The following is a 15,987-nucleotide window of genomic DNA, read 5'->3' as shown; positions in this document are numbered from 1 at the left end:
GATAGATAGATAGATAGATAGATAGATAGATAGATAGATAGATAGATAGATAGATAGATAGATAGATAGATAGATAGATAGATAGATAGATAGATGCTAAAATGATCAGATAATATTTTGTCGGGATACATACCATTTTTTTTTTACTATTGCTGCATAAAAATAATTATGAAACGAAGCCTGAGATTATTTGTGTGCTGTGATGGAAACCGTCAAACAGACGTGGTTCCCAGTGAATAAACTGCTGAGCTGACCGAGATCACGTGGTGCCTCTGGACCGTTATCCCCGTCAGGTTGCTAGGTAGGCTAGTTAGCTAGCTGACCAAATGATGTGGCCGCTAGGACGGAGCGCTTTGCAACCCGCCAGCGTTAACATAACGGCGGCTTCGGGGAGATGACGAGACTATGTCAGGCACTGTAAAACCTTCCCCGCTCAAGGACGACAGGAAAACGGTAATTCTGGACCTTTTTTTCTTAGTATCCTCTTGGTTAGCCCGAGCCTGGGCTTTTGAAGTACAGTAAGCTAATTAGCTAACGCTAAGTCTTCAGCTTGCAGCATCAGCACCAGGACACAAACGGAGCTGCTGCTGCAGCACTGTCATGAAGATGAATTAAAAAAGGGCCACCGCGTAAAGACTGGGCGTCAGTTATCTGCAGGGTTATTACACGGTGTTGTCAGAAGCTGGCAAAAACAACACTGAGGGTCCGGACATTGTTTACTGCCCGTTCCACACAGTGTTGAGTCGCTGACAGCCCAGGACGCTCATCAGTGGTTTCCTCTGAGCTGTAATGCATGTTTTGCTGACTCCGAGTTCATTTATTTCAGTAGTTGAGTTCGAAAAGTGAAACTCGTATTCTAAGTATTATTTACAAACAGAGTGATATATTTCAAAGATTAATTTATGTTGCTTTTGAGGATTGTAGCTAATGAAAACCCAAAAGATATAATATCAACTCTCAGCCCGTGCTTCTTTTCCGTGAATTACTGCATCAATGCAGCGTGGCTCGGAGGAGATCTACCTGTGGTTCTGCCGAGGTGTTCCAGAAGTCCAGGTTGTATTGTTGGCCCCCATAAACAAATACTGTGTCTCTATGAAGGTTGTCAGCAAAGAGAACCTGGAGTGCCCTAATATGTCCTAGTAGCAGTTGCTCTGACTTTGAAATAGGGGTGCACCAATTGCAGTTTTCTGGCCAATCACCGATTACCGATCTTTAAAAAGCCTGACCTGCTGATTCCAATTTTTTTGGTTTGTTTTAAATGTCACTAAACATAGCAAGAAAGTCACTGAGTTGGCTATATTTATGCTATAGTGGGGTGATAAATCGGTCCACCATGACCTGGTGAGCCAGTTTATCAGTCAAACCCCTGTCATAGGAGAGTAGAAGGGGACAGTGGTTAATTTATAGGCCTTTGCCAAAGTAGATGAGACCGGGGGATAAGATAGGCTTCACATGTAAGTATTGGCTGATCACCAATCTCCCAAAATTAAGGCTAAATCGGCTGGTCAGTAAATCGAAGACAAGGTCATCACTTGCCGGGTGGACAGCGGATCCAGCAAGGCGACCACATAGCTGTTTCTTGTGTCGTCAGAGGAAATCCCACGAAGAGCAAATTCGGTGGACAAACCATGAAGGTGCATTATGCAGCCATATATCTGGGATCTTAACAGCCCCAGAAAAAGAAACCAGGGACGCCAGCAGAGGTTCCCCAGTAGCAGGCGGGCCCTGAGAGGAGCTGGCTTCACCATTAAACCTTGACCTGTTTGCATTCGGGGTCACCAAATGTGGAAGAGTGAGAAGGACGACACAGGAGGTAGGTTTGATCACCTTGCTTACTGGCTTCCAACTGACCCTCGTAGAATATTGGTACGCAGAATAACGTAAAGGAAAGGTGGCTCGCCCAGGGCGATCCATCCATCCATTTTCTAACACCCATGTCCCTTAGTGGGGTCGAGAGGGTAGCTGGTGCTCATCTCCAGCTAACATTCCGGGCGAGAGGCGGGGTACACTCTGGACAGGTCGCCAGTCTGTCGCAGCGCCTCTGGCCATCGAGACTCAAATCTCTTGGTGAAGCTGTTGTCGAAACAAGAACACTTGCCCAGAGAGGATACAAGTTAGGAAAAAACTCTCATAATGGAAATGACGGGATTTGACGACCAGCTCTCCATCCTCGTCAAACACGAGAGCATTTCTCGACCCGTTACCCACTTGGAGCCACGTTTTATCATACTGAGGCAACGCTCCTTTTCTATCCTATGTGTGTCTTCCAGATAAGTATGATTCAATCGCCAAATGCATTCACGCGTTCTTCTTCTTAATTTTTTATTTTTTTTTATTGGCGGTTGGCAAGAGGGTGGTAACCAGCCACACAGTAGGTTGTTGCTCAGATGATGAACTGTTCCATGTTGTTGTGCAGACTCTTTTCTCTGCCCAAGTCCTTCGTTGTCTGATCAGGTCCCCTCCAGACACATTGGCATAAATTAAACATGGTGAGAGAAACATCATCTTGTTGGGCATATTTCTTTAGTAGCACTCACAGGAAATAACTCTCACATGCCACGCTCATTAGGAGCGTGACAGGAAACTCTCAGCTTTCGCACCATCTCTCCTAAGTCCTCCCGGTGGACATGAGGGTGTGGAGCAACAGTGAATGTGAGCAGCCCTGTGGTAGGCATGTCTCCTACTAACAGTACTGTAGAAATTAACTGTTGTTGCTGCATTGACTACGTTCAGCATTTTTAATCTGCTGCGTGTGCGTCACATTTGTGAGGAAGAATGGCTTAATTGTCATCAGGAGCTCCACGTGAACAGTGCCAGGTGATGTCAGGACCCTTCTGACCTGTCGGAAACACCTCAGCCAGTCTTAGATCAGCCCTCGGTGCCATATCGGTTTTTAAGGGGAAGTGTGGATTACATCTTGAAAGAGAAAAAAAAAGCGGAAAAAACTCCCCTCTACAAGCTCTAACTTTACATGGTTTATTATTTATAGAGTTCAGGAGCGTAACTCTGGGCACAGGTAGTGATGTAACGCCAGCTGGATCGGAGGTTGGTAAAGATAGCTTTCAGTAGGAGTCCATCACCTCTTCACAATATAAGATGGTTAAAACAGCAAACAAAATGTTCTGTTCATCTTGCTAACATCTGTATAAGTTTCTGTAGTAATATTTAGTCCTCTGTATAGAACTGGACAGAACTGGGTTTCATAATGTTTATTCTAGTTTATATTCTGATCTCTGCTGCGGACTGATGTCATCTTAAATACATTATTCAACCTCACTTGTCAGTAGAGTCACTCATATTATTAGCCACACAGCTGGTTGAGTTTTTATCCAAGTGCATTCACGAGGCTAATGAGCGTAATCACAAATATCACGGTCTACGTGATGAGATAAAGCTCAAATATACTGAAAATAGATCTTTTAAATCATATTGCACAGTCCTACTTTGAACAGCATCTAAAACTCCTGCCTTTAGTTAAGGTCAGAAGTCGTGATTCAGTAATAACAAAAAGAGACTGGGCAAAAATGGGAGACATGTCTGCCAGCAGCAGACAACAGGGGTGAAGTGTCTTGCCCAAGGGCACATTGACGGAGGTGGACAGAATGGGAATCCAACCGTCAACTCACCAATTGCGGGACAAACTCCTACCACTGTTGCCACTGTTGTCCAATGGTACTGTTGGCTCCTTCCTTGTTGGCCTCACTGCAAAACAGAAAATCTTACCAAGTGTTTTTGGTCTAATTTCTAGTGCAAATATCTTGGCACACTTGAAATAAGAAAAACTAACTTTCAAGTAACTTTTCAGAAAGATAAAGAAGCTCGTTTTAAGTCATTAATTCCTTAATATTGATGGAAAAAGTACTTGTTCTATAGGCAGATTATTTTACTTATAACATGGAAAAATACATTGTTAAGTGAAATAATATGCCAATGGAATTAGTACCTTTCATGAATATTAAGGAATTAATTACTTAAAACGAGCTTCTATATCTTTCTGAAAAGTTACTTGTAAGTTAGTTTTGTCTTATTTCAAGCATACAAATACAAAGATATCTGCACTAAAAACTAGATCAGAAATATTTGGTAAGATTTTGTGTTTTTGCAGGACTGTTGGTCATTTTCCAGGACAGAAGTCTTCAAATCCAGACCTTGAGGGCCTGAACTGCAGGTTCTGCCTCGTGGTTCAACACACCCCAACCAAATGACTGAACAACCTCCTCAGTTTGGAGTGAAGCTCTCCAGAGTCTTGCTAATGATCTCATTACATGACCTGGGTATTCTGGGGCAAAGATGCTTCTAAAACCTCGAGGACTGGATTTAATGATCCCTGATCTCAGCAGATCTTCAGTTGGTTCATCCTCCAGTTACAGATGGACTTTATTCAATAATTTGGTGAAGGTAATTGGCTATACTAGATATTATTAATTATGTTCACTCAACAATTTTAGAATTAAAACATACAGATTGTTTTGTGGATTCTGTGCATTGTTTAAGGGGTGTGAATATGCTGAACATCTATCCTGCCACTGTGCTGTTTGACTAAATTCATCTCATCCACTGAACCAAAGAGGAAACAGATGGCAGAGGTCAAGGAAATGTTTGTTATTTCCAACAGTCCAGCTCCATCCTTAACGGATCACCGGATCCGACAGGTGCTGAATTTCACTCATGCAACACTGAACATGCAGAGCCCTGATTGGAGTTTCACTGCATTATACGAAACATCTGTTCCCTCAAGCCAAACTGACGTCCAGAAACCTAGTAGTGACCAGACCTTTCCTACTGGAGTCGATGAATCTGTAGTGCGAGCTCAGAAGTCCTGCTTGGTGCAGTGCTGCTACAGCAAGTGAATGTGCTCAACTGAATAATTGATTAGAGCGCCATCGGCCTTGTAGAGGAGAATTGATTCCCATCATCACGCTGGAGCTGCAAATCAGGGAAGGGGAGGTTAGAACCAAGAGAGATCTCATGTCTGTGCTTTGCTGCAGGTGCAAACATCAGCCCAGCATGGAGCTCAAGACATGAGATCTCAGAGCAAACAAGGAGGCAGGTAGACGGTGCATTCCATGGCAACACTTGTTGGTACTTCAGCTGCTCCCAGTGGTGCTGATTCCTCGCCCAGCTGCTCCCTGTTCTCCCGTGGTCCGACTGACATGCGTCTCTCCCTCTCTCCCCTGTGGCATCCTGCCAGGCAACGCTGCTTACGCCGATCGCAGCTCCAACGTGCGAGCGCCCAGTAACCGTCTGCGTAACTGGCACAGACGGAGCTCCTGGCTGTTTGCTGCTTAGCTGTTCCGTTTTGTGTTTTTCCACCTGCTGACACAACGTTTGTTCTCGTGTTTCAGCCCCGGCCATGGCAGCAGGTGTCAGCATACTGAGCGACCTGCCCCACTCTGTCAGGGCTCCCCGTACAGAGGAGGACGGCGCAGAGATGGAGGCAGGTAGGGAAAACTCTGCAGCACAATCAACAACACATGTATACTCTGCTGCATTTGCTCTAGGCAGGACCATGAACCTACAGTCATGCCTCTCTATCTTGTTAAATTAGAGATTGTTTACAGGTTTGCTGGTCTCCCTTTGAGGTGGGATCTCTCTGTAACCCAGAAATATGACACATCTTGTTTCTTCTTGTAAATAATACACCTTATTATTGGATGTTACATGGGGTAGCTGATTTATTTTAGATTTGATGAGTTTCAGGTGTTTGTTTTTAGATGACGTGATGTGAATTAGCACTGCATGAATAAAGTGAAATTAATGAAACCGAATTCTTAAATACTTATTTATACTTATTCTGGTAATTGAAGAAAATAATAAAGTGTGTTCTTGGTAAGAATGTTTTAGAATAATAACAGTTTCAACTTTTACTGGGCAGTGATCTCAACAACAGCACAGAGTTGAATGTAAAATAATAATTGCAAATATAGAAAGATAAAAAATAAAATTCTCTGTATTCTAATGCCGGACAATAGTATACAGTGAACCCTAGTTTATCACAGGGGTTACGATCCAAAAATAACCCGCGATAATTTAACATTTTTTTACAATTATTATACACTACCATAGGACAAAACCAAAGATCAAAATCTGTTTTCAGGCCCAAGCATTTGTTTGAGAAATAAAAATAGAAGTTTTCTTACAAATAACCACGACAGTTTTTAGAAATACTGTAAAATAATCATTTTAATAATCAACCAACGAGCTTATACACATTGTGACTCGTGTTTTTTACAGCTCCTCTGACTGTGTATCTTTGTTCTGACTCCATCTGCTGTAGCGTCTTTTTCTACTGAAGGCCGTGGTGCAGGTGTCTTGTTCTGAGAGAAGAACATAGTTATGGGTAGTTGTTGACGATCTCTTTTTTCTTCTGGGCAAGAAGATTCTTCTAAACAGACATGCCACCTTCGATTATATTAGAGAACTGTGATGAACGACACATCAGAGGGTCCTGTTCTTGTGCTGCTCGCTGAAGTTTTTGCAAACATGTAAATTTACCAAGCCGAACACATTCTGTAGTGGACAGTGAGGAGATTGCTTGACAGCCAATCAGGACGCAGAATAATGCACTGCAAAACTAAAAACATCTATGAAACAGAGAGGCCACGAAAGGTGAAATTCGTTATAGTGAGGGTTCATTGTATTGCTGATTTCATGCCATGATAATGACCTTGAATCCCAATTAATCCAGTTTGATTGGGCTCAAGGTCTTGGACATTCTCCTACTAGCCTTTATTGAGTCTTGAGGAAGCAAAGCAGCCACAAACCATCACACTGCCTCCACCGTTTTTGATTAACCCTTTGTACAGAGCTGCTGACTCTCCAGCTTCTGTTAGCCCAGAACGCCTGCGATACCTGAACCAGTTCATGTTTCAGAACTGAGAACAGCCTTCCTGAAATTATTGAAATCATTTCCAGCAGATTTAGGAACTGTGGCCCTATTTTATGCTAAATGTCCCAGCTCTTTTCTAGCTCCTGCTCTCCTCTCTGATGGTTGCTGCTAGCCTCTTCCAGCTAAATAAAAATACCTCTCACCCCATTTAGACTTCTGATCATTATCTTTATATGCTGTGGACATTTTATTCCCAGCCAATGCAAGAGTCCCCACAGCAAAGTACACCAAGATGGGGGAAACACTGAGACACGTCATCCCTGGTCACATGCAGTGCTCCATGGCCTGTGGAGGGAAAGCCTGTAAATACGAGAACCCGTCTCGCTGGAGCGATGAGGAGCAAGCTATTAAAGGACTCTACTCATCTTGGTGTGTCTGCAGGTCTTTCTAAGCTCATAGCTGATTGGTCCATTCTGTTTTTTCCTCCTCATGCATCATTTAATTTCCTGTTTACAGGATCACTGACAACTTGCTAGCTATGGCAAGGCCATCCTCTGAAGCTATAGAGAAATATAATATAATCCAGCAGTTTCAAAGGTACTGTATTACTCTGGAGCTTGCTTTTTTTTATTTTAGCTTTGGTTATGTTTCCATTCCTTTACCCTGTTCATGTGCGTAATGCTGTCCTCAGGTGTAGTGTGAAGACTGTTATTAACCTGCAGAGACCCGGAGAGCACGCCAGCTGCGGCTTCCCGCTGGAGCCGCAGAGCGGCTTCACCTATCGGCCCGAAACGTTCATGGAGGCAGGAAGTGAGTTCCACATCAAGCAGCACCATACTGGAGAAAACAAGGGCTGTATTTTCTGTAAAGCAAATCGCTCATCATAACGTTCAGACCTGTTAGTTACTTACTGTTGAAGCTGGATCATGGTGAGGACATTGACCATTTGGCCAACTATTTGAGGTTTTCTCATTTTGTTACCTGGCTTTTTCGGGTCGGCCACAGGACATTTCATTCCAACTGTGTGTCAGTTTGTGCCTTCCAGGTGGGTGCTTCCTGTCTGCTTCAACAACCAAGCATGTAAAATAATGTTCAAAGGAGTATGTTAACCTATTGTATATATGGATGGATGCTGGTGTTTCATTGTTTGTTTTTTTGGTTGGTTGAGCTTGAAATTGCCAAAATCCCATGAAACCTTGTATGTGCTGTTCTTGAATTAATCTAAAGGCCACATGAAGTTTGTACCTCTGTAGCTCTTGACTCTGCCAATTCCAGCCGTCTACTACCATGGTTGCCAAACATTGACACCAAGGATGGAACACCTATTGGTCAAACTTTTTTGTATGTTCTGCAGTGCTGGAACATTGGTTAATTTTTTGTAATTCTCTCAATAAAGTAGCTGTACAGGGTGCGATGATGTTGCCAGTTAACATGCTAACTTTGTGAGCATTATCTATTCACCTCTTCCTGGGTGAAAAAAACATTTACACAATAGATGTCAACAATGAGAGAAACAGAAGTGGATCATGTATGAAGTGCCAAAATGATCAGATCACGAGGCACACGATGAGCAAATCATTATTTGTATTTCTTTCAGTCTATTACTACAACTTTGGATGGAAAGACTACGGTGTAGCATCATTGACAACAGTGCTTGATATGGTGAAAGTTATGTCGTTTGCTGTTCAAGAAGGAAAAATAGCCGTCCACTGCCATGCCGGTCTCGGAAGAACAGGTTTGTATGCCGACCTCCTCTTCAGAATGGCAGAGATTCTCACTTTTTCTTCTAAAAGTTTGAATTTCCTTTCACTCAGGTGTGTTATTGGCATGCTATTTGGTTTTCACCACCCGGATGAACGGTGATCAAGCCATCCTGTTTGTTCGAGCCAAAAGACCCAACTCCATCCAGACCAGAGGCCAGCTGCTGTGTGTCAGGGAGTTTGCCCAGTTCCTGGTTCCTCTGCGAAGTGTGTTCTCATGCGCGGAACCTAAAGCAAGTGCCGTCACCCTGTCCCAGTACCTTACCCGGCAGCGCCACCTACTGCATGGCTACGAGGCCCGGGAGATGAAGAACGTGCCAAAGATTGTTCAGTTGGTGTGCAGGCTACTGGTGGACATTTCGGCCAACAGACAGGTGGTGATTGAAGAGGAGTGGCTGGAGATGCCCGACCTCACCGCCGAGGTGGAGAAGACCGTGTCCCAGCAGGCCCTTCAGCAGCTGGGGAAGGAAATGATGGGGAAAGGGATTCCTCTCCTGTCTTGTTCGTCAGACATGCTCAGCCCACTACCACAGCTGAGCAGAACCTCAGGTGATCAACCACTTGCCAGTGACAATGAGTTGGACCCGCTGTGGCGACAACAGAACCTAGGAAGTCCTCACAGATCTCTATCTAACAACCGAAGTCTAAGCGACTCTTTGCTCCACAAGCATGGACTGTACCAGGACCGCGTAGAAAATCTTAGTAAACCAATCAGCTGCCGGACGAGACTTTGCTTGTCTCACGGCAACCTTAAGACCTGCAACCAGTCTGGCTGCTATTACCCCTGTACGCAAAGCACGAACTCTCACACAAGAGCCCAACAAGACCTGACCATGTGTGTTTTACATAAGAGGCATCGCAGTTTAAGCTCTCACTTGTCAGAGCTTGGAAAGAAATCCTGCTTTGACGCCACGCTGCCTCCTTATCCACTCCAGAGCAGCTTAGTTTCCAGTGTGGAGTGTGTGGATGGAAGATCTGACCCAGGCGATGCCCCAGAAGCCCCTCACATCAGCCTCCAGTCTGAACTCTCCCCAGATAACAGACGTCTGATGGTGGCCAAAGCTCTGGCCACAGACCTGGTCGACAAGGAGGTCTCCTCCAACGTTTTAATGTGGCAGGTAAAATCTTTACTTATTCTGCCCAATGCAAATGGCAGTCCAGGCTCAGTGAAGCCTTTATTAACAACTAAATCCAGATTTGTCTTTGTAGACTGTCTGACAGACTGAGCCTGCAGCAGTTCTTTCATAGTTCAGTCAGTCAGCCACTTTCTGTGTTTCAGTAAATTGATCCTCAGCGTTTCTTATTGCGTACAGACAGAGCTGAACTCCAGAGAGGGAACTTGGGAGAGGCTGTGTAATGAAAGAGACCCGGTGGTCCTTTCCAGCCTGATGTGGTCATGGCTGGAGCAACTCAAGGATCCAGTCATCAGCCATGACGATGTGCTGTCCCTCAGTGAGAAGAATGTCAACCCACTGACTGCGATCAACTCTCTGGAAAAGGTAGCTGTGTCAGCATGTCTGTCTGATGCTCACAAAATCATTTAAACTGCTTAATTTAAACATCTTCAGTGTCCTCAAACACGTTTTCTCACAAACTTTGCGGTAAAAAAAATACTTTTTTTAAAACTATTTTTTAGCAGTAAAAACAGTTTTTTACTGAATTTTACAGTAAAAGGTACTGTAAAACCAGGTGTTGATGCAATGTCCTTTGATGTTATTGCTGAATGACTATTTTACATACTACTCAATCATGTGGAGGACTTTAGTTATACAGTAGAATATTTCAGGGTGTTATCTTCTCAGCTTAAAGAACCCCATATACCAGATTGTTTTTTTTTTAAATTATTATTATTTTTTATGATGTCCTCCAACATAAATATTTTTAGGACAACAAGTATCTTTCACTATGCATCTTCAAAGTATGTGAGAATGCATGCTTTCTTCCCAGTTACCAAGTCTGACAGACATGCTGTAATTGAACCTCCAGGGTCACAGGCTCACGTTGCTGTGCATCCTCGAGTGTGCTGCTCATCTCCTGCCTGTGCCTGAAGATGTGCTGACGTGTTTCTTCAACAAGACAATCAAAGTGTTCACCAGGGTAAGTCTCAACTCCAGGAGCTTTTCCACTAGCCCGCCTCTAACCAGTTCGGTCCTGGTCCGCCCCTGTCACGATCCATTAGCAGATCCGGAGCGGCTCTGCTGTCAGATTTTCGTACCGACTTTATGGGTAGAACTAGCCGGGCCGACCCAAATACGGCACTGAAACAATTTGATTAACAGCTACACTGCAGAAAACACAAAAGCTTACCAATTAACTTGGATCGAGGTTCTAGTGCAAATATCTTAGTCCACTTGAAATAAGTCAATAATTCCATTAAAAAAAAAAAAGTTCATGCTTAGCTATTGGTTTACATCTTTTGACTGCATTACCTAAATCCAAAAGGTTGGACTTTTAAAAAAATAAAATAAAGTGACAGAATGTTATTATATTTTTATGTATCGCGGAATAATCAGCTGGTCTGAGTCTTTATTATTGTGTTTGGGGAAGCAATGAAGTTCTGTAAGACAAAATGAAATATCTGGCTTCATTTGAGTCCATTAGAATGTGAACTTTAGGTCCTCCATTACTGAGTGTCGCTGCAAACATCAGAGAGAGTCGACCACCGCTGCTGCTTGCTCACAGCCCAACCACAACACTACCCGGTGTAGAACCGAACCGAACCGCACATTAATCGGTTAGAGTGAGACCTGCCAGTGGAAAAGCGCCTAGTGTACCCCAACATTTGAAGACGTGAACTCCTAAGACGTTTGTTTTGCTCTCACCAGACGGATCCAGCCTCAGACAAGAATGAGTCACTGTACAAAACACTGAAAGCAATCCTGACTCCCGTTCTTTACGAGCTGCATTCCAAAGCTGTGGATGTGACCGAAGACTCCTGATCAGCTTCAGTTTCCTTTCCCCTGACAGGGTTCTGTGCTCGTGTCATTAGCCAGCGCCTTGTACCACGTACTTTGGACTTTACCAGTCTGTAAAGTTTGAAGCGTTTTCACTGAGGAGTGTATCGATATGTAGACGATAACTACTGCCATTGTTGACGTGCCACTGTGCTTAGCTTGAAACATTTGTCTGCGACTTCTTTTACTCCGTTTATGACAGACTACGTTCTTGTAGTGTCTGACTTTTATCTGCCTGGAATAAGACTAAGAAAAACGTTTCTTTTTTCTGCTAACAAATTCAAATTCAAGAATACTTTATTGATCCCAAAGGGAATTTAAATTAATAAGTAATGATATTTAAGTGTGACACAAATCCAAAGATGTTTTACGCTATACTGATGGTGTACTATTACTTATTTATTTGGATTTTTTTTATTATGTTAAACAGCTGAACTACAGTTCAGCTAGAGCTTAGCGAATAACAAGATTTCTTTACTTGATATAGAATATCAAGCCAGAAAAGAAACTTTGACTATGTGTTGGCAATTCATATTCAACTGGCCACTGTGCTTTTTGTTAATCTGTGCAACTTGATGTCCTTAATATTATTTACAACATGAAACCTCTCGTTGTGATGTTCTGCTGATGCAGAACTACCTCTCTTGGCTGGACCCTTTACCATGGCATCTGTTGTTTGTGCACGTGTGTGTGGTGTGTGCGTGTGTGTGTGTTTGAAAGTGGGCGAGCTGCGATAAGTCTGAATACTGCCTCTCACCTTATGTGTCTCATGTATTGTTGCTTTGACCTGCTAACATGCTGAATGTGGAGCACTAATGGAAGACTTGACACTTTTCACTGTGGGGTTTGTTTTCAGTGGCCACTCATTTTTGTATATTTTCTAAAGGTTGCTTCATACAGAAATAAATGCCTGACGAATTGCAAGTTGTGTGGACTAATTATTTCTAAGCATTAGCTCAGCTGAAAGGTGAAAAGAAAAGAGTTGCATAAGGACCTGTCCATTGTCTGTAGCGGAGGTCCTTATATCGAGGCGTCGGTGTCCATCAACTTTGACATGAGTCCCTGGTCCTACAGACCCAATCAGTGGGCTGTGGGCAGTCAAGTTCCCAGAGTCAGAGTTCTTGCTGCTGGTTACCTGATTATTTGACTCTTGAAGCTAAGGCGCAGGACACCGGCTCTCGAGGACCAGAGACTCCGCCTCTTTCTCGCCGTCTTCACGTAATAGTAAATTCCTGTAAATTTGCCGTGTTACAATATTATGTATTTTAAAAAAATACATAATATTATGTGTGTGCGTGTGTGTGTTGACATGTAATTTAACCGATTAAATGTCAATTGGATAACATATAAACGTTACATAAACCGACGGACCAAAAAATAAAGTTACGTGGAATTTTGATGTTTTAAGGTCGTAAAGCAACTCTTTTCTTTCTTTTTTTTTTCTTTTACACATGCTCAACAGTATTTTTTCTTATATGCATTAATACTTCTATACATGGACCACAAGGTGGCAGCACTGCGGCTGCGAGGGGACGAAATGAGCAGAAGTAGGGACTCAAAGCAGTTAGACATTGGAGGAGCATTTTTCCATGACAGGCAGGTGGGTGGACAGAATTATTTATTCATGCGGTATTTAGGTCCGTATGAGCTTCTAGTTGGATTATTTTGCTCTGATATTCACCTTGATGGCAAACCAGGAGGGTGAAGGGGGCATTCTGGCCGGAAGAGTGGCTCCGGTACTTTAATGCGAGCTTTGCTGTTCTCGACACCCATGCTGGACCCGGATGCTAACTGTCAGGGATTGTTAGCTAGCTGGTTATCAGGAGTGGGTAACGGGATTCGGCTAAGAATGTGGCGCTGCTGTAACTGCGGGTTACATCTCTGGGCTTTATGCTTTATCTCGAAGGTTAGCTATAACAGAAATGAGACTCTCCCAGGAATAATTCCGGCTCATCTTGTCTGTCACCGTTGCTTATGCTTGGGATTAGCTTGCTAGCTTCTTTCGCTGTTCGAGGAAGACAGGGTTGGAAGACGGAGGAGCTTCTCGGGTTCAGAAGAACTTCCTATCAGAGGAGCCTCCTTCCTCCTAATGGACACCAGCTACACGAGTTAAAGGAAAAAAACGGAAATACAATGGAAAATATCCCGGTATTGTTCCCACAGTGGGAAAATTCAGCTTAGTTTTTTTTTTTTTTAGAAACGTGTACAAGTAAAAAAAAAAAAAAAAAAAAAAAAAAGAAAAATCCCCGTTTTTTTTCCCCCGGGGGGAAAAATCAGTTTTTTTTTTTTTTTTTTTAAAAACGTTAAAAAAAAAAAAAAAAAAAAAAAAAAAAAAAAATATATATATATATATATATATATATAATTTTCTCTCCACTTGAACGTTATATAAAATAACAATGAAGGATACTGACATAGAAGTTACCCATCAATTTTTCAAGTGATGACATCTTTGTCCACAAAGACAAAAATTACTGACTGTCTCACAACTTCCTGCTGGACCACACAGTCTTGAATTCTGCAGCTGCTTGTGGGAAATCGGAAGTCTGAGTTGGGGGTGCCCCGATTTATTGGCCAGCTGATTTCCTTAGTTTTGGGAGATCAATAATTGGCCGATACTTATTCTCCGATCTTATCTACATCAGTAATGGTCTAAAAAAGAAACAGCCACCATCCTCTTCTGATGTTTGACTGACAGACTAGCCCACCAGGACATGTCTGCCCTTCACAGTTGACAATAGTCAACCCGCATGTCTGCACACACTTTAGAAAAACTGTCTTAAGTCAGAAGCTTGTTCAAATTGGTTGTAATGCAGACTGCTACAGGAGCTCTTTTCTGCCCACAGCCATTTGTCTACAATAACTCTTTACTTCCATGACTTTCAACAACATTTAATTTTCCTTTGGGATCAATAAAGTATTTTTAAGTGAATTTGGTCAGGAGTGTGGATTATAATCTGACTAAAAGTCTTCAGATTTTTCTGTCGCCGTTTTGAAAATGTATCTAAAACAAAGGAATTTTTAATAACCCAAGAGAATTAGAAAAGCTTTGGGTGGAGGGATGGATGAAGGATAAGGAAATATACATTTATAACGGCTGACATCATTATTGTGATATTTTGTGATAATTTTTCATTTCCATGAGGGGTTTAAATAAAATAAACAATTGTGAGGACAGGCGTATTTGTGTTGTGACATCTGACACTCCCTGTTCTGACTCCACATCTCTGCTTTCCATCTTTTTTTTTTTTTTTTGCAGGAAGGCTCCTCTCCCAGATTTCATTTTTTCCCCCACACTTCCAAGACGGAAAGCGAAGCGATATCCTTGTCGGCACGGTGGGATGAGGTAGTAGGTTGTATAGTTTTAGGGTCACACCCGCACTGGGAGATAACTATTCAACCTGCTGTCTTTCTCAAAGTGCTTTACTCGTCAGTCTGAGCCGTGGACGAGTTCCTGCCGCTCTCCACCGGATGATGCCGTCACCGTTGGAACGTTCTTCAGCTGCTCACTCAGTGTGAGGTAGTAGATTGTATAGTTTTAGGGTTGTGATTGTTTGCCCTGCCTAGGAGATAACTATACAACCCACTGCCTTCCCTGGAGAGTGGGAAAACCCCAAAGAAAACCTGGTGACGTTTTATTTGGAGTGGTGTGCATAAGACTGTCATAAACATGACATGACACCTGTTATGAACATGAAGGAGTCTTCATGAATGTTTAGTACTGTTGTCACGAAGTGTCATTTGGTAAATAATGACACTTTTAATGCAGTTGCGTTAAAAGTGTCAACTTTGCATTGAGTGTCATTATTTACCAAATGATACTAAATGACATCAGTACTAAACATTCGTGTTTGTAACATTGTCATGTGAGTCTTATGCGCACTTCTTCAAATAGTCACCAAAAGGTCCCACGCCATATTTAAGGTTATGTTCTGATGTCATCAGTGGTACCAGCTGGAAGACAGAACTACTATCTGGTTTGTATTGAGCCAGTCTGTCGCTGCACCGACACCAAAACCAGTACCTCTGTGGTTCTGCATTCTATACAAGAAATCTCTTTTTTTAAACCTAAATTCATCTTTAAAGTCTCCATAAACGTCACAAGAAGACACCTGATACAAACCTGCTCTCCAGTTTGGTGTAAACTGACCTATACGTCACTGATGAGCAGCCGGTTGGAAAACCTAAGGACTAAAACATCAGTAGGAAGCACTTTACTGCCTTTTCCTGATTAATTATCACTGCATTTCCTAAACAATTTCATTTAAAGGGGCAGTATCATCTACAATTAGCTTGTTTTGAGCTTTTACATCATGTTATAATCTAATTCCCTCATCAAAAACATACCTTTGCTGGTGTTTTGCACAATTGATTGGTTAGCATGGGAAATGAATGTATTTCTCAGACGTGCACGAAAGAATCAAAGCAACACTCAAGGTATGTT

The 15,987-nt window shown here is 42.6% G+C and overlaps 1 protein-coding gene across 1 annotated transcript; it reads left to right on the top strand.

Moving 5' to 3' along the window:
* The first annotated feature begins 271 nt into the window (after positions 1–271).
* On the top strand, positions 272–12,467 carry ptpdc1a (protein tyrosine phosphatase domain containing 1a). Its single transcript, XM_008410374.2, has 10 exons — positions 272–453; positions 5,346–5,441; positions 7,087–7,258; positions 7,346–7,426; positions 7,521–7,639; positions 8,427–8,564; positions 8,644–9,707; positions 9,903–10,088; positions 10,576–10,686; positions 11,415–12,467. The coding sequence occupies exons 2-10, from the start codon at positions 5,354–5,356 to the stop codon at positions 11,526–11,528; spliced, it is 2,073 nt and encodes a 690-aa protein (XP_008408596.1). The 5' UTR covers positions 272–453; positions 5,346–5,353; the 3' UTR covers positions 11,529–12,467.
* Positions 12,468–15,987: the final 3,520 nt, after the last annotated feature.

Source organism: Poecilia reticulata, linkage group LG5, assembly GCF_000633615.1.
Source record: "Poecilia reticulata strain Guanapo linkage group LG5, Guppy_female_1.0+MT, whole genome shotgun sequence".
Taxonomy (NCBI): domain Eukaryota; kingdom Metazoa; phylum Chordata; class Actinopteri; order Cyprinodontiformes; family Poeciliidae; genus Poecilia; species Poecilia reticulata.
This window is presented reverse-complemented; position numbering and strand designations above follow the sequence as displayed.

Excerpts from the sequence above, each read along its gene's own strand:
- ptpdc1a (XM_008410374.2), top strand. The coding sequence starts at position 5,354 with ATGGCAGCAGGTGTCAGCATACTGAGCGACCTGCCCCACTCTGTCAGG. Across the intron at positions 7,427-7,520 it reads ATAATCCAGCAGTTTCAAAG|GTGTAGTGTGAAGACTGTTA; the intron begins GTACTGTATTAC and ends TGCTGTCCTCAG. Across the intron at positions 8,565-8,643 it reads TGCCGGTCTCGGAAGAACAG|GTGTGTTATTGGCATGCTAT; the intron begins GTTTGTATGCCG and ends CCTTTCACTCAG.